The 25,893-nt window shown below is 49.0% G+C and overlaps 1 protein-coding gene across 1 annotated transcript in view; it reads right to left on the bottom strand.

Moving 5' to 3' along the window:
- The window catches only part of plcb1 (phospholipase C beta 1), a 641,072-nt gene that overhangs the window by 58,998 nt on the left and 556,181 nt on the right, over positions 1–25,893 (bottom strand). Inside the window, exons 25-30 of the mRNA XM_078405993.1 lie at positions 22,450–22,585; positions 22,268–22,321; positions 19,261–19,480; positions 16,398–16,578; positions 11,927–12,003; positions 11,745–11,834 (exon numbers count right to left, since the gene is read on the bottom strand). Coding sequence (XP_078262119.1) covers positions 11,745–11,834; positions 11,927–12,003; positions 16,398–16,578; positions 19,261–19,480; positions 22,268–22,321; positions 22,450–22,585 — 758 coding nt within the window. The remainder of the gene's footprint in view (positions 1–11,744; positions 11,835–11,926; positions 12,004–16,397; positions 16,579–19,260; positions 19,481–22,267; positions 22,322–22,449; positions 22,586–25,893) is intronic.

The raw sequence follows: 25,893 nt of genomic DNA, 5'->3' as shown, positions 1-25,893 counted from the left end.
GCTAAATTGGTTTGTCCCGTACGGGACCGCCCTTGTCCCGTATTAGGCCCGGGGGGCGCTGTAGGCCCCGACAGTTTAGGCCCCGACAGTTTAGGTCCCGACAGTCTAGGTTTCCGACATTTTAGCGTCGAGGGTGCTGGGGGAGAGGGTGCTGCACCAATGCAGGAGAGGTTTGGGCCCAACGGGTCCACTTGGTCTAGTTAGGTTATGAAACCTGGTTGGCATGAACGAGTTGGGCCGAAGGGCCTCTTTCGGTGCTGTGTGACTTAGACAGATTTGAAGAAACTCTCATAATATGGTGAATCTGTGGAATTCTTTGCCACAGAAGGCTGTGGAGGCCAAGTTAGTGGATATTTTAAAGGCAGAGATAGATAGATTATTGATTAGTACGGGTATCAGAGAGTATGGGGAGAGGGCAGGAGAATGGGGTAAGGAGGGAGAGATAGATCAGACGTGATTGAATGGCGGAGTAGACTTGATGGGCCGAATGGCCTAATTCTACTCCTATCCCTTATGACCTTATGATGGAAATGGCACCCGTTGCCTCAGGAGTTTCCTTTCCTAAACAATGTTCCATCGCAAGTGTAGAGTTCAGAAAAAATGAGCCTATGTGTGGTGTATTTACCATTTGAGTTTTTGTGTTTTGGCAGCTGAGCCTTGCCGTAGTTCCGGGTATAAAGCATTGTGGGATACCTGTATTAGCTCTCTGGTGGTGTTGAAGTAAAGCGGCCATATGTTGTATGCTAACCCGTCTCACTCGACGATTCTTATCATAATACACCACAGTTAAAGTTGGCGATGAGGATAAAACAAGCAGAAAATGCCTACCATAGGTTCCATAGGGGAGTTCGCCCCGAAGACGGAGTCGGTCGGCGTATGTGGAACGTTTAGAGCAGTTTTTTGAGGCTAACGACATTGCAGAGGAGAAGCAAGTGGCTACTCTGTTAAGTGTGATGGGAGCATCTACATATGGTCTGTTAAGGAACCTGGTGCAGCCGCTGAAGCCAAAAGATAAGTCCTACGGCGACATTGTGAACATTTTAAAGACTAATTTTGAACCCAAGCCGTTGCTTATTGCGGAGAGATTCCGCTTTAACCGATGCAACCAGCGGGCGGACGAGTCTGTGACCAGTTACGTTGCGGAGCTGAAACAGTGTGCAGTTAACTGTGAGTTTGGAGCGACGTTGAACGAGACGCTCCGGGACCGTTTTGTCAGTGGGATTTGTAACGAGGCAAGCCAGCGACGGCTGTTGTCGGAGTCCAACCTGACTTTTGCACGGGCATTTGAAGTCTCCCTCAGCATGGAGACTGCGGAGACACGCAGCAGCTGCGGGGACACGAGGTACGTCCGAACCAAGTGCATAAAGTGGATGCGCACACGGCTAAGCAAACGGGGAGGAACTGCCACAGATGTAACGGCAAAAATCACAGCCCACAGGTGTGTCGCTTTAAAGACGCAAAGTGTTACAACGGTGGTAAAACCGGGCATATTAAAAGGGCATGCAGAGGAAAAGTGGCGGCGGCACCGACAGAGCAGATATAAACGACAGACTGATAAAAACACAAAGTATGTGGAGGCAGAAGAAATAGTGTTGCCCATGTTTTCATTAGTAAATGGCAAAAACTGTAAACAAGCATACCGGGCATGTTTTGTGGTTAATGGCAAAGAAGTCAAACTAGAAATTGACACCGGAGCTGCCGTGAACATTATCTCAGAGGAGCTGTTTCAGACCACCTTTTTAAAGCAACCACTTGGGCTTGCTGAAGTCACACTGAAGACATACACAGGGGAGGTTATTCCTGTGTTGGGACAGTTTGAAGCCACTGTCAGCTATGAGAGCCAGAGTGAGCAGCTACCAATGATTGTGGTAAAAGGAGCAGGACCAGCTTTGTGTGGAAGGAACTGGTTAAAAAAGCTCACCTTAAACTGGAAAGAAATTAAACATGCCAGTGACAAGTCTCATCAGGAAGACATAAAGCATATTAAGGAGATGCCTCACCTGACATCAATACAGGATGTACTGGAGTTACACTCTGAAGTGTTTAAAGATGAACTTGGCACTCTGCGTGATGTCAAAGCAACAATTCTGGTGGAACCAGGGGCCCGCCCAAAGTTTTGCAAAAGCCGCCCACTGCCATTTGTCATGAAAGCACGGGTGGAGGCTGAATTGGACCGACTGGAAAAGGCCAACATAATTACTCCAGTCAAACATAGTGAATGGGCAGCACCCGTTGTTCCTGTTGAAAAAAAGGACCATACCATTCGTCTGTGTGGAGATTACAAACTCACTGTAAACCAAGCTGCCACCACAGAGACTTATCCCTTGCCACGGATAGAGGAGCTGATGGCAACCCTCAGTGGAGGAACAGTGTTTTCAAAGATCGACCTCGCCTCAGCGTACCAGCAGGTACTTCTGGAGGATGAATAAAAAAAACTGTTGACCATTAACACACACCGAGGCTTATTTGTCTATAACAGACTGGCTTTTGGTGTGAGCGCAGCACCCTCCATCTTCCAAAGAATCATGGAAAACCTCATGAAAGATCTGGATGTAGTGGTGTATCTGGATGATCTCCTCATCACAGGAAAAACTGAACATCTGCAAAACCTGCATAAAGTGCTACAGAGACTGCAGGAGAGCGGACTGAGAGTCAGGGAGTCAAAGTGTGAGTTTGGAAAGAAACAAATCGAATACTTGGGTCATGTGTTAAACAGCCAGGGCATCCAGCCGTCACCGGAGAAAGTCAGAGCAATAAAGGATGCACCAGCCCCCACCTGTGTGAAAGAGCTGAGAGCTTTCTTGGGACTAGTGAATTATTATGGACGGTTCATGCCCAACCAAAGCACCGTGCTTGCTTCCCTGTACAGGTTGCTGAAGGACCAGGTGTCGTGGGAGTGGAAAAGTCGAGAGCAGAAAGCTTTTGACAAGTGCAAATCGCTGCTCACAAGTGACAAGATCCTGGTGCACTATGACCAAAAGCTTCCTCTCACTCTGGCCTGTGACTCCTCAGCGTATGGCATTGGAGCTGTCATACAACACAAAATGCCTACAGGGGAGGAGCGCCCCATCGCCTTCTCATCACGCACATTATCCCCTGCTGAGAAGAAATATTCTCAGATTGAGAAAGAGGGACTGGCGCTCATTTTTGGGGTAAAGAAGTTTCACCAGTACCTGTGGAGGAGGAAATTCAAACTTGTGACTGATCACAAACCCCTGCTAACACTGTTTGGAGAACACAAAAGCCTGCCCACCATGGCTGCAGCTCGAATCCAAAGATGGGCAATGATTCTCTCTGCCTATGATTATCACATTGAGTACTGTGCTTCAGGGAAACATGGTAATGCAGATGGCCTCTCAAGAGTTCCGCTGCCTGACACAAACGAGGCAGGGACCACAGCCGTCACTGACAGCGTATACACACTGTTAACTGAACATCTTGAGCAGGCTCCACTGAACGCAGACCAAGTGGCACGTGCAACACGCACAGACAACGTGTTGTCAAAGGTGCTGAAATTTGTCATGGACGGCTGGCCTGCTGAAGTGGATGAGACTCTGAAAGCTTTCCACACGCGTAGATGTGAACTTTCAGTAGAGCGAGGATGTGTCCTGTGGGGCACCAGAGTGGTGATTCCTGAAAAATTGAAAAAAACTGTGTTAAAGGAGCTGCATTCTGGCCATCCAGGAATTGTGAAAATGAAAGCACTAACACGCAAGTACGTATTTTGGCCTAAAGTTGATGCAGAGGTGGAGCAAGTTTGCAGAGCATGCGAGTCATGTCAATTGGAGCAGAGGATGCCTCGTCAGGTGCCTTTGCATCCATGGGAATTTCCTGGCCAGAGCTGGAAAAGACTACACATAGACCTTGCTGGTCCATTTTTGGGACACACTTTCATGTTGGTGGTGGATGCTTACTCCAAGTGGTTGGAGGTGTTTAAAATGTCTAGCATCACATCACAAGCCACTATCACACGACTGAGAAGACTGTTCGCAGCTTATGGATTGCCGGAGCACATTGTCACGGATGATGGAACGCAGTTCACGTCAGAGGAGTTTAAAAACTTCATGCAGCAGAATGGAATCCTTCATTATACAAGTGCTCCTGGTCACCCTGCCTCGAATGGCCTGGCAGAACGGTACGTTCAGTCATTCAAGGGTGGAATGAAAAAGCTGACACACACTGCAATGGATGTGGAGGACAGGGTCTCCCTCTTTTTGATGCAGTATCGCACCACACCAAACTGCACTACTGCTCAGTCACCCGCTGACCTGTTTCTGAACAGACACGTGCGCACCCGTCTGGATTTCATCCGTCCGGACACAGCAGCCGCTGTTCGAAAAAAACAGTACAAGCAGAAGTTTCACCATGACCTCCGTGCAGCAGACAGGTGTTTCTCAGTGGCTGACCCAATGTATTTATACAATACGGCTGGGGGAGGACGCAAATGGATTCCTGGAGTCATAGTGGATCAAACAGGACCGGTATCTTACAAAGTACAAGGAGGAGACACCGACATCACCTACAGGAGACATGGAGATCAGCTGAGATTCAGAGTCATGGGAGATGGACTGGATCAGGACACTGAAAACTCAACCACTGACACTTCTGCACCGAGCCAACCCGCACAGCCGGAGGACATGTCATCATGCAGCGAGCCAGGGACTGTGGACAGAACAGCTGCAGCTGCTGCGCCGCTGAGTCCACGCCGATCATCAAGGGTCAGGAAGCCTCCAGACCGCTATGTCCCTTAAGCTTCATAAAATTTAAAAAAAGGAAATGTTCGGCATGAAGGACTGTTTAGTTGTTTAAGTTGTTTTTCATTAATATGAACACACAGATGGACTGAGACATGTTAAAACTACAAGAGGGTCTCTAGTGATAACAAGTAACTTTGCATAGTAGTAACTTTGAGGATGGTTATTGTTAGTAATAAGGCACTTGCTAATTTCAGTTATTTATGATTACCTTCATTTTAAAAAGGGGGTAATGTGGTGTATTTACCATTTGAGTTTTTGTGTTTTGGCAGCTGAGCCTTGCCGTAGTTCCGGGTATAAAGCATTGTGGGATACCTGTATTAGCTCTCTGGTGGTGTTGAAGTAAAGCGGCCATATGTTGTATGCTAACCCGTCTCACTCGTCGATTCTTATCATAATACACCACACTATGAATGATTAAATGCGATTTTCATAAAGACAATGCACGCCATCTTGGTAAGCAGAAGAACTTAGAGAGAACAATAGATAATAGACAATAGGGGCAGGAGGAGGCCATTCGGCCCTTCGAGCCAGCACTGCCATTCAATGTGATCATGGCTGACCATTCTCAACCTTGCAGTCCAACCTGAATCTCCTGCTCTGGCCTTTACCCAAGAAAATGAGTTCCAATTGTCCAGGATGAACATAGTCATTGACTGATACAGTGTAGAAAGTAGGCCCTTTCAGCCCAACTTGCCCACACAAGCCAACAAAGTCCCAGCTACACTATTCCCACCTGCCTGCGCTTGGCCCATATCCCCCCAGCACGTCCTATCCATGTACCTGTCCAAATGTTCCTTAAACGTTGCAATAGTCTCGAATCTCCTCCGGCAGCTCGTTCCATACACCCACCGCCCTTGGGTGAAAAAGTTACCCCTCAGATTCCTATGAAATCTTTTCCCCCCCCTCACCTTGAACCTGCGTCCTCTGGCCCTCGATTCCCCTACTCTGGGCAAGAGGCTCTGTGTGTCTACCCAATCTATTCCTCTGATGAACAAAGCAGTAAATCCGTTCATGTCTACTTTAAATATCAGGGTCACTGAGTGAAGTATTTAATTGAAGAGTGGGAGTCTCCCAGTGCTGGAGACAGTTGATACAATGCAAAGCTTCTTTGTAACATGTGGTGACTCACGGACATTAAACTGGCGCGGCGGTAGAGCTGCTGCCTTACTGCGCCAGAGATCCAGGTTCCATCCCGACTACGGGTGCTGCATGCACGGAGTTTGTACGTTCTCCCCGTGACCTGCGTGGGTTTTCTCCGGGTGCTCCGCTTTCCTCCCACACTCCAAAGACGTGCGGGTTTGTAGGTTAATTGGCTTGGTATAAAAGTTTTAAAATGTTCCTAGTGTATGTGTGTGTGTGTGTGTGTGTGGGATGGTGTTGGCGCGCGGGGATCGCTGGTCAGCATGGAATCGTTGGGCCGAAGGGCCCGTTTCCGCGCTGTATCTCTAAGCTAAACTTTTGGAAAAAAAAGCGGATTAAAATGTTTGTGTCTGTCTTGAGTGGTTTGCCCACTGAACATGGGGATGGCTGAACACAACGGCAAGAGCGGGTTCAGTCTGAAGCCAGAGTTCATGAAACGAGCGGACAAATTGTCCCCAGTGTGCGTGTGTGCGCGTGTGTGTGTGTGTGTGTGTGCGTGATAGTGTCTATTTTCGTTGGATGCTTTCAAGAGAGAGCTGGATAGAGCTCTTAAGGATAGCGGAGTGAGGGGGTATGGGGAGAAGGCAGGAACGGGGTACTGATTGATAGTGATCAGCCATGATCGCATTGAATGGCGGTGCTGGCTCGAAGGGCTGAATGGCCTACTCCTGCACCTATTGTCTATTGTCTATTGTCTATTGTCTATTGTCTATTGATAGTGTTAGCGCGCGGGGATCGCTGGTCAGCATGGAATCGTTGGGCCGAAGTGCCCGTTTCCGTGCTGTATCTCTAAACTAAACTAAACTAAAATATCAGGGTCACTTTTTGATTAGTAGGGCTGGATGTTACAATCCCCAAGGTTTGCACTACAATTGACTGGTGTTGTTCTTGGGGGTGACCACTAGGTGATGTTGCTACCATTCAGACACATCTTCAGTTGTGTACCTCAACGTCACTGGGTGTTTCGGCCTTTTATCACAAGACACCCTCAGTCGAGGCAGGGTGATCAGACCTGGGTGTGTGTCTTACAGTTAGCCTCTAGACGGTCACGTGGCAGCCCAGACAGCATCTTTTCTTTTCAGCCACAGCCAGTGGCTGCTCCGTTCGGCGACATTTGCAAGTTCTTTGATTGCCCTCCTTTGGGCCCGCCCTCTGACTCCAACTTCCCTCAGGAGCCTTGCGGTGGAACTGGCTACAAAGCCCCTGCACCCCACCTCCACACTAGACCCACCCTTACACTCCAACCTCGCTCCTCTGCCTCTATTGCAAGGTTGGAATATCTCAGCCTTTGACTAAACCATTTAATTCAAGCGTGGGAGTGTCACAATGATGGAGATAATTGTAACAGAGCAAAGCCTCTTTGTAACATGGGTTGACTCACAGACACTGAACTAACGACCGTGATTTGTTCAGAGACTGGATTAACCCCTTGCGATAACAAAAAATAGAAGATTTTAAGCATGGCTGAAACGAGAAAGATTTCTCTTTGCAGAAACAGAGATGCTGTTTCACACAGAGATTCTTTTGTAAGAAACTTACAAAATTCTTAAGGGGTTGGACAGGCTAGATGCAGGAAGATTGTTCCCGATGTTGGGGAAGTCCAGAACAAGGGGTCACAGTTTAAGGATAAGGGGGAAGTCTTTTAGGACCAAGATGAGAACGTTTTTTTTCACACAGAGAGTGGTGAATCTGTGGAATTCTCTGCCACAGACGGTAGTTGAGGCCAGTTCATTGGCTATATTTAAGAGGGAGTTAGATGTGGCCCTTGTGGCTAAAGGGCTCAGGGGGTATGGAGAGAAGGCAGGTACAGGATACTGAGTTGGATGATCAGCCATGATCATATTGAATGGCGGTGCAGGCTCGAAGGGCCGAATGGCCTACTCCTGCACCTACTTTCTATGTTTCTATGCTGGTTTACACCAGAGATAGAAGACACAAAGAACAGGATTAACTCAGTGGGTCAGGCAGCGTCTCTGGAGATGATCTGCATAGCGCGCAACAAAAGCTTTTCACTGCATCTCGGCCGGTACACGAGGCAATACAAACTGAAATCAAGGCCATGAATCATGATCTGAAGAAATGTGCAGGAAAGAACTGCAGATGCTGCTTTAAATCGAAGATAGACACAAAAAGCTGGAGTAACTCAGCGGGTCGGGCAGCATCTCTGGAGAGAAGGAATGGGTGACGCTTTGGGTCGAGACCCTCCTTCAATCAAATTTAATCAGGAGGACAGTAAAACTAGTTATTATCACCTTCCCCTCAGCTAACAATGATCCATTCTCCATTTTCCTTAACCTTCGTCCCCTTTTCTCACCTTGCCCTTCCATATCGCACGGTGGCGCAGCGGTAGAGTTGCTGCTTTACAGCGAATGCAGCGCCGGAGACTCAGGTTCGATCCTGACTACGGGTGCTGCACTGTAAGGAGTTTGTACGTTCTCCCCGTGACCTGCGTGGGTTTTCTCCGAGATCTTCGGTTTCCTCCCACACTCCAAAGACGTACAGGTATGTAGGTTAATTGGCTGGGTAAATGTAAAAATTGTCCCTAGTGGGTGTAGGACAGTGTTAATGTACGGGGATCGCTGGGCGGCATGGACTTGGTGGGCCGAATGGCCTGTTTCCGGCTGTATATATATGATATGATATGATATATGATATATCTCGAGCATCCCTCCCCCCTGACTCTCAGTCTGAAGAAGGGTCTCGACATTACCAGTTCCTTCTCTCCAGAGATGCTGCCCGTCCCGCTGAGTTACTCCAGCGCTTTGGGTCTTCATTGCCATAGGTTTAAAGTGAAGGGGAAAAGATTTAATAGGAATCTGAGGGGGTACCTTTTCCACACGAAGGGTGGTGGGGGTATTGGACGTGCTGCCAGAGGAGGCAGGGACTATCGCATGGTTTAAGAAGCAGTTAGACAGATACATGGATAGGACAGGTTTGGAGGGATATGGTCCAAACGCAGGCAGGTGGGACTAGTGTAGCAGGGACATGTTGGCCAGTGTGGGCAAGTTGGGCTGAAGGGCCTGTTTCTACGCTGTATCACTCTATGACCCCATTTAAAAACAGCAGTGGTGTGAAATGGGGAGCCCTGCTGCCTTTCACAAGAAGCTTGGTCACTGGAAAGAGATGGCTCCAAATGCAAAGCGCTGGAGAAACACAGAGGGGCCGGGCAGCATCTGTGGAAGGGGTAAACGTAGACACAAGGAACTGCAGATGCTGATTTGCCACCCAAAAAACCGCAAAGTGCTGGAGGAATAGCTGGATGACATTTCGGGTCAAGAGTCCTCAAACAGATTGATACCACGCTGCTAAAATTGTCCAAACCTTTGCCCCTGGATTGAAGTTGGATCGGGACATTGTGGAATTGGAAGCTCTTAAGAACTAGTGGGACACGGTGGCGCAGCGGTAGAGTTGCTGTAGGGGCCTGTCCCACGTAGGCGTTTTTTTAAGGCGACTGCCGGCGACTGCAATGGTCGTAGCAGGTCGCCAAAAAAACGGCGACTGGACCCCCACGCACGACAATGTCTACGACAAGCTACAACAACCTACCACCCAGTCGATGTCAAGCTACCGACAACCGGCGACCCAATCGTCGCGACTTAGGATGTCCACCTACGACCGCACCTACGACAACCTACGGCCACACAGGTGACAACCAAAGTCAACCTCCGTCCACCCGCAACAAGCTACGGCCCTGTCGGCGACAACTGAAGATATTTCACGTCATTTTGGCCTCCGGTTTTGACGCCGGTACCTGTCGCCGGTTGACGTAGGGAGTCGCCAATGGAATTCCCCGAAGTCAGCACCGGCGACAACCTACGTCACCCGGCGACAACCTACGACAGCGCCCACGTCGGGAGACGTCAAGCTACGATCATTGGCGTTCTGAAAATCCTCTGGCATCAACATTCTGAAAATCCAGCGGCAATAGACAATAGACAATAGGTGCAGGAGTAGGCCATTCAGCCCTTCGAGCCAGCACCGCCATTCAATGCGATCATGGCTGATCACTCTCAATCAGTACCCCGTTCCTGCCTTCTCCCCATACCCCCTCACTCCGCTATCCTTAAGAGCTCTATCCAGCTCTCTCTTGAAAGCATCCAACGAACTGGCCTCCACTGCCTTCTGAGGCAGAGAATTCCACACCTTCACCACTCTCTGACTGAAAAAGTTCTTCCTCATCTCCGTTCTAAATGGCCTACCCCTTATTCTTAAACTGTGGCCCCTTGTTCTGGACTCCCCTAACATTGGGAACATGTTTCCTGCCTCTAATGTGTCCAATCCCCTAATTATCTTATATGTTTCAATAAGATCCCCCCTCATTCCGGGAATTAACCTAGTGAACCTACGCTGCACGCCCTCAATAGCAAGAATATCCTTCCTCAAATTTGGAGACCAAAACTGCACACAGTACTCCAGGTGCGGTCTCACCAGTGCCCGGTACAACTGTAGAAGGACCTCTTTGCCCCTATACTCAACTCCTCTTGTTATGAAGGCCAACATTCCATTGGCTTTCTTCACTGCCTGCTGTACCTGCATGCTCCCTTTCAGTGACTGATGCACTAGGACACCCAGATCTCGTTGAACATCCCCTCTTCCTAACTTGACACCATTCAAATAATAATCTGCCTTTCTATTCTTACTTCCAAAGTGAATAACCTCACACTTATCTACATTAAACTGCATCTGCCATGTATCCGCCCATTCACACAACCTGTCCAAGTCACCCTGCAGCCTTATTGCATCTTCCTCACAATTCACACTACCCCCCAGCTTAGTATCATCTGCAAATTTGCTAATGGTACTTTTAATCGCTTCATCTAAGTCATTAATGTATATCGTAAATAGCTGGGGTCCCAGCACCGAACCTTGCGGTACCCCACTGGTCACTGCCTGCCATTCCGAAAGGGACCCATTTATTCCCACTCTTTGCTTTCTGTCTGTCAACCAATTTTCTATCCATGTCAGTACCCTACCCCCAATACCATGTGCTCTAATTTTGCCCACTAATCTCCTATGTGGGACCTAGTCGAAGGCTTTCTGAAAGTCGAGGTACACCACATCCACTGACTCTCCCCTGTCAATTTTCCTAGTTACATCCTCAAAAAATTCCAGTAGATTTGTCAAGCATGATTTCCCCTTCGTAAATCCATGCTGACTCGGAATGATCCTGTTACTGCTATCCAAATGCTCAGCAATTTCGTCTTTTATAATTGACTCCAGCATCTTCCCCACCACTGATGTCAGACTAACTGGTCTATAATTACCCGTTTTCTCTCTGCCTACTTTCTTAAAAAGTGGGATAACATTTGCTATCCTCCAATCCACAGGAACTGATCCTGAATCTATAGAACATTGAAAAATGATCTCCAATGCTTCCACTATTTCTAGAGCCACCTCCTTAAGTACCCTGGGATGCAGACCATCAGGCCCTGGGGATTTATCAGCCTTCAGTCCCATCAGTCTACCCAAAACCATTTCCTGCCTAATGTGGATTTCCTTCAGTTCCTCCATCACCCTAGGTTCTCCGGCCCCTAGAGCATTTGGGAGATTGTGTGTATCTTCCTCAGTGAAGACAGATCCAAAGTATTCCACAGATTCACCACCCTCTGACTGAAGAAAGTTCTCCTCATCTCCTTCCGAAAAGAACGTCCTTTAATTCTGAGGCTGTGACCTCTAGGCATGGACTCTCCCACTAGTGGAAACATCCTCCCCGCTTCCACTCTATCCAAGCCTTGGTCCTTGTGTTTCACATCTTATTGGTCAGATCAAGCTGCCCTCCAAAGAAACTACATTGACGATCACAACAGTTTTCACACACACGTTCATGAAAAAGACTGAAGGACTCACTCTTCCACTTGGTTCTTGTCTTTTGATTTCACCTCACCGATCTTCTCCTGGCGCTTTTTGTCCATTTTCTTTTTCAGTTCTTTCTTCTCCCTGCAAAAGGATAAAGAGCACCGTTTGTCATCTCAAACCTCCGGCAAGAGATTGGAAGTCAAGATGGCCGCCTGTCGTGTGGCAGTGCTCACTTTTCGCAGAGTTCCTTCAGCTTCTTCAGCTGGGTGGTCTGACATTCCTCGGCCACTTCGGTGAGCTTTTGCACCAGCTGCCATGAAAAAACAAAACGGACTTGTCAATGGACGCTGAACCAGTTGTCATAGAGTGATACAGCGTGGAAACGGGCCCCTTGGGCCTAACTTTAAGGTGGAGATTGACAGATTCTTGATTAGTACAGGTGCTCCTCGACTTACAATGGGATAAACCCATCGGAAACCGAAAATACTGTACGTCGAAATGCATTTCAATGCACCTGATCACGTGGCCGGAGATGAGCTACCGTTGCCTAGCGTTTACACCATTGTAAAGTCAAAATAACGTACGTCGAAGCATCGTTAGTCGGGGAGCATCTGTTCAGGTGTCAGAGGCTATGGGGAGAAGGCAGGAGAATGGGGTTGGGAGGGAGAGATAGAACAGCCATGATTGAATGGCGGAGTAGATTTGATGGGCCGAATGGCCTAATTCTGCTCCTATCGCTTATGAACTTAATGAAATAGGACTAGCTTAGATGGGACATCTTGGTAGGCATGGTGGAGCAGTTGGGCCTATTTCAGGGCTGTGTGACTATTATTGTTCCATGATAGACAATAGACAATAGACAATAGGTGCAGGAGTAGGCCATTTGGCCCTTCGAGCCAGCACCGCCATTCAATGTGATCATGGCTGATCATTCTCAATCAGTACCCCGTTCCTGCTTTATCCCCATACCCCCTGACTCCGCTATCCTTAAGAGCTCTATCTAGCTCTCTCTTGAATGCATTCAGAGAATTGGCCTCCACTGCCCTCTGAGGCAGAGAATAAAAAGACATTCAATCCCACAATTTGATTGTATTGAAGTTTCGGAGCCTTTCTTCTTGCAGCCTGTCAAATAAAAACACTTTCACCCTTGGCTTTTCTTTATTCCCACTCTAATTGTGTTGCCATAGCCTTGCTTCCCCGGCCTTTGATTTCCTCGTCTTCATTAGCTTTGCTCTACAGCCTCGTACAGTAAATCACAAAAGACTTTCCCTCAAAAGCTTTTTAGTTTAGTTTTGTTTCGAGATCCAGCGTGGAAACAATAGACAATAGGTGCAGGAGTAGGCCATTCGACCTTTCGAGCCAGCACCACCATTCAATGTGATCATGGCTGATCATTCTCAATCAGTTCCCCCGTTCCTGCCTTCTCCCCATACCCCCTGACTCCGCTATCCTTAAGAGCTCTATCAAGCTCTTTCTTGAAACAAACCCTTCGGCCCACCGAGTCCGCGCCGACCAGCGATCCCAGTACACTACACACAGTCCTACACACACTAGGGACAATTTACAATTTTGACCGAAACCCAATTAACTTCTAAACATGTACGTCGTTGGAATGTGGAAGGAAAAATATCCATTGACTTTGCCTCCACAGCCTTCTGTGGCAATGAATTCCACAGATTCACCACCCTCTGGCTAAAGAAATTACTCCTTGTCTCCTTCATAAAGGAACGTCCTTTAATTCTGAGGCTGTGACCTCTTGTCCTGGACTCTCCCACTAGTGGAAACATCCTCTCCACATCCACTCTATCCAGGCCTTTCACTATTCGGTAAGTTTAATGAGGTCCCCCCACCTCATCCTTCTAAACTCCAGCGAGTACAGTGCCATCAAACGCACATCATAGGTTAGTTAACCCATTCATACCTGGGACCATTCTTGTAAACCTCCTCTGGACCCTCTCCAGAGCCAGCACATCCTTCCTCAGTTACATGGGCCCAAATTTGCTCACAGTACTCCAATTTGCCCGCATTGGTCCACACTTGGTTCATATCCCTCTAATCTTTCCTATCCCATGTACCTGTCCAAATGTATTTTAAATGTTGTTATTGTACCTTCCTCAACTACCTCCTCCGGCAGCTCGATCCAAATGCATGTATGAAACCTTCCCCTTCACTTTAAACCTATGTCCTCTGGTCCTCGATTCCCCTACTCTGGGCAAGAGACACTGTGCATCTACCCGACCTATTCCTCTCGTGATTTTATACACCTTTACAAGATCACCCTTAGTAAGGGAACATTCTGGCCTTCCATCGCAGTGAGGAGGGGACTGGAGGAGACTCACTGTGATGGATGTTTCTTTTTTTTGTGTTGGTTGGGGTTGTGTAATTTCCTTATTTATTGCTTTCATTGTTGGACTGTGGGTGACTACATTTCGTCAAAAAAACTTGTTTTTTGGATGACAAATAAAGATATCCTGAATCCTGAATCCAGAAAGCAGATGGACACAAAATGCTGGGGTAACTTGGGCACGAAACGTCAGCCATTCCTTCTCTCCATTGATGCTGCCTGTCCTGCTGAGTTACTCCAGCACTTTGTGTTCATCTTCGGTTTAAACCAGCATCTGCAGTTCCTTCCCACACATGCAGTTGTCCATCTAATCTGTCTTCACTTCATTGGTAATGGTGGCACAGTGATGCAGCGGGTAGAGCCGCTGGCTCACAGCGTCAGAGGCCCGGGTTCAATCCTGACTTCGGGTGGAGTTTGCACTTTCTTCCCTGTGACTGCGTGGGTTTTCTCCGGGTGCTCCGGCGTTTCCCCCGCACTCCTAAAGATCTGCAGGTAAACTGACCCTATGTTCACTTCTCTTCATGGTTGCCAAAGTGGGATAACAGAGAGCTGGTGTGAGCAGGAGATCGACCGAAGGACCTGTTTCCACTCTGTATCTTTCCATCGACTCAATAAGCAATTGAAATAACCAAAGATTAAGTACACATACGGTGGCGCGGCGGCAGAGTTGCTGCCTACAGTGCTTACAGCTCCAGGGACCCGGGTCCGATCGTGGTCTGTATGGAGTTTGTACCTTCTCCCCGTGACCTGCGTGGGTTTTTTGGATTTTTTAGATTTTAGAGATACAGCGCAGAAACAGGCCCTTCGGCCCACCGGGTCAGCGCCGCCCAGCGATCCCCGCACATTAACACTATCCTACACACACACACACTAGGGAGATTTTTTTAAATTTTACATTTGCCAAGCCAATTAACCTACATACCTGTACATCTTTGGAGTGTGGGAGGAAACCGAAGATCTCGGAGAAAACCCACGCAGGTCACGGGGAGAACGTACAAACTCCGTACAGACGGCGCCCGTAGTCAGGATCGGACCCGAGTCTCTGGCGCTGCATTCGCTGTAAGGCAGCAACTCTACCACTGCGCCACCGTGCCAAACCAGGTTTGTAGGTTAATTGGCTTCGGTAAAGATTGCAAATTGTCCCTAGTGTGTGTGGGGTAGTGTTCAGTGTGCGGAGATCGCTGGTCGGCGCGGGCTCGGTGGGCCGAAGGGCCTGTTTCCGCGCTGGATTTCTAAACTAAACTAAACTTAAAAGCTATTGAGAGAAAGTCTTTTGTGATTTACTGTGCGAGGCTGTAGAGCAAAGCTAATGAAGACGAGGAAATCAAAGGCCGGGAAAGCAAGGCTATGTCAACACAATTAGAGTGGGAATAAAGAAAAGCCAATGGTGAAAGTGTTTTTATTTGACAGGTTGCAAGAAGGAAAGGCTCTGAAACTTCAACAAAATCAAATTCTGGGATTGAATGTCCTTTTATCATGGAACAATAATAGTCACACAGCACAGAAACAGGCCCTTCGGCCCAACTCGTCCACACCGACCATGATGTCCCATCTAAACTAGTCGCATTTGGTCCATATATCCCTCATAGAACTAAAGATAGACACAAAATGCCGGAGTAACTCAGCGGGACAGGCAGCATCTCTGGAGAGAAGGAATGGGTGACATTTCAGGTCGAGACCCTTCTTCAGAACCGTCCCGAAACGCCGCCCGTTCCTTCTCTCCAGAGATGCTGCCTGTCCCGCTGAGTTACTCCAGCATTTTGTGTCTATCTTTGGTTTAAACCAGCGTCTGCAGTTCCTTCCTACAACATAGAACTACTGTGAACAACTGATTGAACCTCAGTGTGGACCGAAGGGCTTGTTTCCATGATGTATCTTTCAATGTGTATAAAATCATGAGGGGAATAGATCGGGTAGAGGCACAGAGTCTCTTGCCCGGAGTAGGGGAATCGAGGACCGGAGGACATAGGTTCAAGGTGAAGGGGAAAAGATTTAATAGGAACCAGAGGGGTAACTTTTACACACAATGGGTGGTGGGTGTATGGAACGAGCCGCCAGAGGAGGTAGTTGAGGCTGGGACAGTTAATAAACAGTTAGACAGGTACATGGTTAGGACAAGTTTGGAGGGATGTGGACCAAACGCAGGCAGGCAGGACTAGCGTAGCTGGGACATGTTGGCCGTTGTGGGCAAGTTGGGCCGAAGGGTCCTGTTTCCACGCTGTATCACTCTATGACTCTAATCAATCAATCAACTCAATAAGCAATTGAAATAATTAAAGATTAAATACACATCTTAAAAAATGTATACCAACGGAATACATAATTGTCCCCACCAACGGAAATAAAATAACTGTCCCCACCTGTTTAACATGCTCCCGTTTCTGATACTTTTCACTGTAATACTGCTCCTGTCTGAGATTCAGAAGCTGTTGTTGTTGCTGTTCCTTCAGCTCGGCTAGTTTCTGTGTCATTTCCGCGTCGAGGGCAGCAAGTTCTTTCTCGATCGTGGAGCCGGTGTGATCTGGACTTGCCGATTCAGGTCTGTCACAACAAAAGAAAATCAAAATGTCCTTACACGGGTCAAGTAAAAACCTTCAAGATGCGTTCTCCTCATTACAAAAGCGCAGACAGTATCGCATTCATGATTCGTACGGGTTATGGGGAGAAGGCAGGAGAATGGGGTTAGGAGAAGGGAGGGAGGGGGGGGGGAGATAGATCAGCCATGATTACCAGCGCCTTATTGAGCCTCAACGTTACAGACAGGGATGGACTGTAATGCTGAGGCTCTACAAGGTGCTGGTCAGGCCGCATTTGGAATATTGTGAGCCCAATTGGGCACCAAGTTTTTAGGAAAGATATTGTCAAGCTTGAAAGGGTTCAGAGAAGATTTACGAGGATGTTGCCAGGACTAGAGGGTGTGAACTACAGGGAGAGGTTGAGTAGGCTGGGTCTCTATTCCATGGAGCGCAGGAGGATGAGGGGTGATCTTATAGAGGTGTACAAAATCATAAGAGGAATAGATCGGGTAGATGCACAGAGTCTCTTGCCCAGAGTTGGGAAATTGAGGACCAGAGGACATAGGTTCAAGGTGAAGGGGGAAAGATTTAATACGAATCTGAGGGGTAACTTTTTCACACAAAGGGTGGTGGGTGTATGGAACAAGCTGCCAGAGGAGGTAGTTGAGGCTGGGACTATCCCAATGTTTAAAAAACATTGGCCGGTGTGAGCAAGTTGGGCTGGAGGGCCTGTTTCCACACTGTATCACTCTATGACTCTAGTTAGAAATACAGTGCGGAAAGAGGCTCTTCGGCCCACTGAGTCTGTGCTGACTAGCGATCACCTCAGACTGCACACAAGGGGCAATTTAATTTACACTTTTATTGCAGTGGTAGAGTTGCTGCCTTACAGTGCCAGAGACCCGGGTTCGATCCTGACTACAGGTGCTGTCTGTACGGAGTTTGTACGTTCTCTACGTGACCTGCGTGGGTTTTCTCCGGGATCTTCAGTTTCCTCCCGCACTCCAAAGACGTACAGGTTTGTAGGTTAATTGGCTTCGGAAAAATGTAAAATTGTCCCTGGTGTGCATGGCAGTTTTTATGTGCGGGGATCGCTGGTCGGTGCGGACTCGGTGGGCCGAAGTGTCAGTTTCTGCGCTGTATCTCGAAACTTAACTAAACGATCGACAGGATGTTTTGATACTAAGTGAAATCAGTTGAAATAAAACAGGGCGAAAGATGATTGATTGGATATGACTGGAATTAAAATAAATGGCTTGTCATTCTTCATTATTTGAGAACAAACCGTCATGTAAAATGGCACATTCATTTTAACATGGACTAGTAAGTGCTTTGGCCCTTAGTTATCTTATTTGTGGAAGAGAGGCCTGGATAAAACAAGCGAGAAATGATGACAAAATGAAAGGAACAGCAGATGCTGGTTTACACCGAGGATAGAAACAAAGTGCTGGAGTAGCTCAGCGGGACAGGCAGCATCTCTGCAGGACATGGATAGGTGACTTTCAGGTTGGGACGTGAGCGAGGGGGATGGGGATAAAGCTGGAAGAGAGGAAGGGCAAGACAAAGCCTGGCGAGTGATAGGTGGATACGGATGAGGAAGAGGGTGGAGGGGGTTGCTTGGCAGATGTTTGGACAAAGGCCAGAGGCACAGTGGCACAGCGGTAGAGTTGCTGCCTTACAGTGACCCTGGTTCGATTCCGACTACGGTTGCTGTCTGTACGGAGTTTGTACGTTCTCCCCGTGACCTGCGTGGGTTTTCTCCGAGATCTTCGGTTTCCTCCCAAACTCCAAAGACGTACGGGTTTGTAGGCTAATTGGCTTGGATTGTGAAGTCAGAGGAAAGGATGGTGAGGGGATGGGGATGGAGAGAAACAGGCGCGTCTAGGAAGGGCACAGAGGAGAGGGGGGGGGGGGGGGAAGAATTGACATTCGGCCCTGCACTGAGGCTTTGCAAAACATTTGACGTCACTGGGCCTGTAACTCGCTGAAGTTTAGAAGGATGAGGGGAGACCTCATTGAAACTTGCCGAACAGTGAAAGGCCTGGGTAGAGTGGATGTGGAGAGGATGTTTCCACTGGTGGGAGAGTCCAGGACCAGGGGTCACAGCCTCAGAATTAAAGGGCGTTCCTTTAGGAAGGAGATGTGAAGGAATTTTTTCAGTCAGAGGGTGGTGAATCTGTGGTATTCTTTGCCGTAGAAGGCTGTGGAGGCCAAGTCAGTGGATATTTTTAAAGCAGGAATAGGTAGATTCTCGATTAGTACGGGTGTCAGGGGTTTACGGGGAGATGGCAGGAGAATGGGGTTAGGAGGGAGAGACAGATCAGCCATGATTGAATGGCGGAGCAGACTTGACGGGCCGAATGGGCTAATTCTGCTCCTATCACTTATGACCCTATAGAGTTTAGTTTAGTTTAGAGATAGGGGATGGAAACAGGCCCTTCGGCCCACCGTCAAACCTACACCCACACTAGGGACAATGTACACTGAAACCAAGCCAATTAACCTACAAACCCGGACGTCTTTGGATTGTGGGAGGAAACCGAAGATCTCGGAGAAAACCCACGCAGGTCACGGGGAGAACGCGCTAACTCCGTACAGACAGCGCCCGCAGTCGGGATGGAACCCGGGTCTCCAGCGCTGCAAGGCAGCAACTCCACCGCTGTGCCACCGCGCCCGTGTCCATTTGGATGCGCGTCGGGGCACTCACCTCCTCTTGCCGTCTTTCTTGGCGGATTTCTCCAGAACCACTCGGCGCCTCAAGTAATCGCTCTGGAACTCGCTGGACCTGGCAGTGTGCTCCTTGATCAGGTCGGTGGTCTTCTTGTGGTGCTTCTTCACCAGCTCCTTCATCTCCTTGTAGTGCTTCTTCTGAAGTTTCACAAAGGCCTTCTGCTGCCTCAGCTCCTCCACCGTCTGGGCCTCCACCTCTGCAGTGAAGCGCGTCAACACCTGCGTTACCGCCGCGAATCAACGCCCTCCGCTCTGCCTCCCCGTAAACGGCCCCGAGCATCCTCTCAGATTAACCAACCTGATCTCCCGGTGGCTGAGCACTTCAACTCCCCCTCCCACTCCCAGTCTGACCTTTCTGTCATGGGCCTCCTCCAGTGCCATAGTGAGTCCCTCCGGAAATTGGAGGAACAGCACCTCATATTTCACCTGGGCAGCTTGCAGCCCAGCGGTATGAACATCGACTTCTCCAACTTTAGATAGTTCCTCTGTCCCTCTCTTCCCCTCCCCCTTCCCAGATCTCCCTCTATCTTCCTGTCTCCACCTATATCCTTCCTTTGTCCCGCCCCCCTGACATCAGTCTGAAGAAGGGTCTCGACCCGAAACGTCACCCATTCCTTCTCTCCTGAGATGCTGCCTGACCTGCTGAGTTACTCCAGCATTTTGTGAATAAATACTCTCAGATTACACAATCAATGCACGCTCCATCAGCACTGCCCCGGTACTCAGTATTACCCAAAGATACTAGAGGAGCAAGATGAACCACTCCGTCAAAATCGCCTCTCCTGAAGTGTAGTATGCAAAGGAACATAACGTCCGCCATTTTGGTAAGCAAAACCCGCCGTTCGCTATGCCTCTCGCAGTGTAATCAGTGTTTTGGGGGGCACAGTATGTGTGACGTGTGATCTTATAGAAACATATAAAATTATAAAAGGACTGGACAAGCTAGATGCAGGAAAAATGTTCCCAACGTTGGCCGAGTCCAGAACCAGGGGCCACAGTCTAAGAATAAAGGGGAGGCCATTTAAAACTGAGGTGAGAAAAAAAACTTTTTCACCCAGAGTTGTGAATTTGTGGAATTCTCTGCCACAGAGGGCAGTGGAGGCCAAATCACTGGATGGATTTAAGAGAGAGTTAGATAGAGCTCTGGGGGCTAGTGTAATCAAGGGATTATGGGGAGAAGGCAGGCACGGGTTACTGATTGTGGACGATCAGCCATGATCACAATGAATGGCGGTGTTGGCTCGAAGGGCCGAATGGCCTCCCCCTGCACCTATTTTCTATGTTTCTATGATGGTACCATAAAAATGCAGAATATATCTCATCTATCAACTCACAGATTTTTGTTATTTTTCTTTTTGAACGTTTCTGCAAGTTTCTGCCTACTAAAATGGCGCCGTGACATGCAACGGTTTTTAGGGCCGAGTGGTCTATCTTGCTCTGCTCTATTATCTTTGGTACTTCCCGACAACGCTGCGGTCATGTCCCTCTTCAAATGTTTTCGTCAGTCCTTCAAAACAATAGACAATAGGTGCAGTAGGAGGCCATTCGGCCCTTCGAGCCAGCACCGCCATTCAATGTGATTATGGCTGATCATTCTCAATCAGTACCCCGTTCCTGCCTTCTCCCCGTACCCCCCTGACTCCGCTATCATTAAGAGCTCTATCTAGCTCTCTTGAAAACAATGCAAATCAACTTGAAACTTTTTTTCCACACAGTCTCCCTCACTTCTCCCTCCTTCTCTGCCGTTCTCCTCATGCTCTCTCACACGCCCTCCCCTCTCCCAAGGGCTAGTTCACTACAGCGTGGGTCACTCCATCAGCTCAACGCCACAGCGTGTCACTCCGTCAGTGCTAACCCACAACGTTTCACTCCATCAGTACTCCCCAGAGTATGTGACTCCATCAGTAATAATACCGTACATAGAATGCTGCCCTGTCAGTACTAATCCACAATGTGCCATTGGGTCAGCATGTGGGCACTTTGTGTCTCTTTAGTAGATTTAGCTCTTAAGGGCTAAAGGAATCAAGGGATATGGGGGTAAAAGCAGGAACGGGGTACTGATTGTGAATGATCAGCCATGATCACATTGAATGGCGCTGCTGGCTCGAAGGGCCGAATGGCCTCCTCCTGCACCTGTTTTTCTATGTTTCTATGTTTCTATTGATGAATTAAACCTCTCATCACAATCTCACCTCGGACAGAGCTTGGCGATAACTTTAACTCCCCCTCCCACTCCCACACTGACCTCTCTGTCCTGGGCCTCCTCCATTGTCAGAGTGAGGCCCAGCGCAAATTGGAGGAACAGCACCTCATATTTCGCTTGGGCAGCTTACACCCCAGAGCTATCAACGTTGACTTCTCTAACTTCAAGTAACCCTTGCTTTCCCTCTCTCTCTCTCTCCGTCCCTCCCCCATCCCAGTTCTCCGACCAGTCTGACTTTCCTTCTGATTACATTTTATCCTTGTCTGCTTCGTTGCCACCTTCCCCCAACAAGCAATGATCTTAGTTCAGTTTAGTTATACTGTGCGGAGACAGGCCCTTCGGCCCACCGAGTCCGCGTCGACCAGCGATCCCCCGTACATTAACACCATCCCACGCACACGAGGGACAATTTTACATTAATACGTTTATACCGAAGCCAATTTACCTACAAACCTGTACGTCTTTGGAGCGTGGGAGGAAACCGAAGGTCTCGGAAAAAACCCACGCAGGTCACGGGGAGAACGTACAAACTCCGTACAGATAGCGCCCGCAGTCGGGATCGAACTGGCTCTACCGCTGCGCTACCGTGCTGCCCATCTAGTCTACATTTTCCTTGCTCGCCGTCTCTGTCTCTTTTCCACACCTTACGCTTCCTTATCTCCGTTTCTCTTTGGGTCTCGACCCGAAAACGTCACCCATTCCTTCTCTCCAGAGGTGCTGTGCCTGTCCCGCCGAGTTACTCCGGCCTTTTTGCGTCTACCCGAATAACTTACAAACTTACCCGACAGTACGCTTTGAACCAGATCCTCGGCTTTCCCGGTCGCTTTGACTGCAGCTAACACACACACACACACACACACACACACACACAAGAAGAAAGAGATGGTTTTGATTAACGGAGTCATGCATTACCACTAGGGAGGTTATTCCGTGACTGTTCGTTGAGCGGCGTTAAACCCCTACCTGGGGCGGGCTGACTCTGGGCGACCTGTGCGGGGGTCTGTCTGGGTGTCAGTCCAGGGGTGGGGTTCACCCCGTTCTCTGCCGGAGGAGGTTTCGGATCAGCGTTCGGCTCCGAGGGAACGTCGCCCGATTCCGTCTGTGGGTGGAGAGACACACAAGCGCGTTATCACAAGCGACAGGAGCAGAATCAGTCCATTCGGCCCATCAGGTCCACTCCGCCATTGATTCATGGCTGACCGATAGACAATAGGTGCAGGAGGAGGCCATTCGGCCCTTCGAGCCAGCACCGCCATTCAATGTGATCATGGCTGATCATTCTCAATCAGTACCCCGTTCCTGCCTTCTCCCCATACCCCCTGACTCCGCTATCCTTAAGGATCTCTCTCTCCAAACCCCATTCCCCTGCCTCCCCCCCCCCCATAACCCCCGACACCCGCACTAATCAAGAATCTATCCATCTCTGCCTGAAAAATATCCACTGACTTGGCCTCTGCAGCCTTCTGGAATAGACAATAGGACACAGACAATAGCACACAGACAATAGGTGCAGGAGTAGGCCATTCGGCCCTTCGAGCCAGCACCGCCATTCACCGTGATCACGGCTGATCATTCACAATCAGTACCCCGTTCCTGCCTTCTCCCCATACCCCCTGAATCTGCTATCATTAAGAGCTCTATCTAGCTCTCTCGTGAAAGCATCCAGAGAATTGGCCTCCACTGCCTTCTTGCCTTCTGAGGCAGAGAATTCCACAGATTCACAACTCTCTGACTGAAAAGATTTTTCCTCATCTCCGTTCTAAATGGCCTACCCCTTATTCTTAAACTGTGGCCCCTGGTTCTGGACTCCCCCAACATGAGGCAGAGAATTCCACAGCTTCACAACTCTCTGAGTGGAAAAGTTCTTCCTCATCTAAGAATCTATCCTTCGGTGCATCGCTCTGAACAACTGCCTCCTCTGTGGAGAAATAAAGACCAAGGCAGACGCAAAATGCTGGAGTAACTCAGCGGGACAGGCAGCCTCTCTGGAGAGAAGGAATGGGATGCAGGTGTTTGGTTTAGACACGAAGATGGACACAAAACGCCGGGGTAACTCAGCGGGACAGGCAGCATCTCTGAAGAAGGGTCTCGACCCGAAACGTCACCCATTCCCTTCTCTGCAGAGGTGCTGCTTGACCCGCTGAGTTACTCCAGCATTGGCCCCAAAGCAGAAGCATCCACGTGGCGGGACTGGAAATTGGACGTGTCCTGAGCTGATTCCACTCCCACCATCGTCTACTGTACAGGTGATGGCTCCCACTGACTGTCGCCGGAAGCTTGCGTCCTTTTCAGGACGGTCGATGACAGCGACCTCACGTTTGAACGATGGACACGAAGGAAGAAGCTTCCAGCATTTTGTGTGAACCAGCACCTGCGGTTCCTTCCGGAACAAAAAAATAAAAATAAAAACAAAGCCATTTCTTTTTTTTTTTTGGGGTGGTTTCAAACAGTCGGCTTCTTCGGACAATGCTTCAGAAATTGGTGAGAAGCCTGGAAACAGAACCATCCTTTTTACGGTGCAGGTCGGCAAAACGCTGTTGCCCACCAAAGAACAGAACAAGTCCCTTGGTCAACTCGTCCCCTCCCACCCAAACCACCAGGTACCTTCCCCAGCAACCGCAGAGGATGCAACACCTGTCCCGATACCTCCCCCCCTCGACTCCGTCCAAGGACCCCGACAGTCTTTTTTCAGGTGAGGCGGAGGTTCACTTGCACCTCCTCCGACTTCATCTCCCGAATCCGCCGTTCCAGGTGTGGACTCCTGTATGTCGGCGAGACCAAGCGCAGGCTCGGCGATTGTTTCGCTGATCACCCCCGCTCAGTCCGCCTTAACCTACCTGACCTCCCGGTTGCCAAACACTTCAACTCCCCCCTCCCATTCCCACACTGACCTTTCTGTCCTGGGCCTCCTCCACTGTCAGAGTGAGGCCTAGCATAAATTGGAGGAACAGCCCCTCATATTTCGCTTGGGCAGCTTGCACCCCAGCGGTATGAACATTGACTTCTCTAACTTCAAGTAACCCTTGCTTTCCCTCCCTCTCCATCCTTTCCCCTTCCCAGTTCTCCCACCAGCCTGACTGTCCCTGGCTACATTTTATCTCTGTTTGCTTCGTTGTTACCTTCTTTCCAGCTAACAATGCTCTTTTCTATATTTTCCTTGAACTCCACCCCCTTTGATGTCTCGTTCTCACACCTTACACTTCCTTATCTCTGTGTCTCCCCCCCTCCCCTGACTCTCGGTTTGAAGAAGGGTCTATACCCGAAACGTCATCCATTCCTTCTCTCCAGAGATGCTGCCTGTCCCGCTGAGTTACTCCAGCATTTTGCATCTGTCTCTGGAACAAATTCGTACAATCTGTCTTAAATAACGCAGCCGGAACAGAAACATAGACAATAGGAGCAGGAGTAGGCCACTCGGCCCTTCGAGCCAGCACTGCCATTCAATATGATCATGGCTGATCATCCAAATTTAGTACCCCATTCCTGCCTTCTCCCCGTATCCCTTGATTCCGTTAGCCCTAAGAGCTAAATCTAGCTCTCTCTTGAAAACATCCAGTGTGAATCGGCCTCCACTGCCTTCTGTGGCAGAGAATTCCACAGATTCACAACTCTCTAGGTGAAAAAGTTTTTCCTCATCTCAGTCCTAAATGGCCTACCCCTTATTCTTAAACTGTGTCCCCTGGTTCTGGACTCCCCCAACATCGGGAACATTTTTGCTGCATCTAGCCTGTCCAATCCCTTAAAAAAATTATGCTTCTTCTAGGCGACTCCGGACTGTCAAAGCTGCCACAGCAAGACATAAAACAGCTTTTTCCCCCACGAGCAGTAGCTCTACTCAACAACCAAAAGTCTGTAGCCTCCTTTTGCTCTGGTATTTTATTTAATTCTCCACATGTGTAAATTGTAATGTTTTATTCTTAATTGTTTACTGTATGTCGTGTCGTTACTTGTGAGCAAAGCACCGAGGCAAACTCCTTGAATGTGTACAGACTAGCCTAATAACATTGGTGGTAGATTTCCGCAGGCACAGCCAGGACACCCCGACAACGGTGAACATCCAGGGAATGGACATCGAGAGGGTGGATTCTTATAAGTACCTGGGTGTTTACCTCAACAATAAACTGGACTGGACTGAAAACACCGATGCGCTATACAGAAAGGGCCAGAGCAGACTTTATCTGCTGAGGAGACTCAGGTCCTTTGGAGTGCAGGGGGTATTCCTAAGGACCATCTACAACACGGTGGTTGCATCGGCCATTTTCTACGGAGTGGTCTGCTGGAGCAGCAGCATCTCAGCGGCGGAGGGGAAGAGACTCGACAAGCTGGTCAGGAAGGCCAGCTCTGTCCTGGGTTGCCCCCTCGACTCAGTGCAGGCGGTGGGAGAGAGGAGGATGGTGGCAAAGCTAA

The sequence above is a fragment of the Rhinoraja longicauda genome, chromosome 9 (genome assembly GCF_053455715.1).
Source record: "Rhinoraja longicauda isolate Sanriku21f chromosome 9, sRhiLon1.1, whole genome shotgun sequence".
NCBI classification, from domain to species: domain Eukaryota; kingdom Metazoa; phylum Chordata; class Chondrichthyes; order Rajiformes; family Arhynchobatidae; genus Rhinoraja; species Rhinoraja longicauda.
Note: the sequence above shows the minus strand (reverse complement) of the source record. Positions and strands in the feature narration are given on the sequence as shown.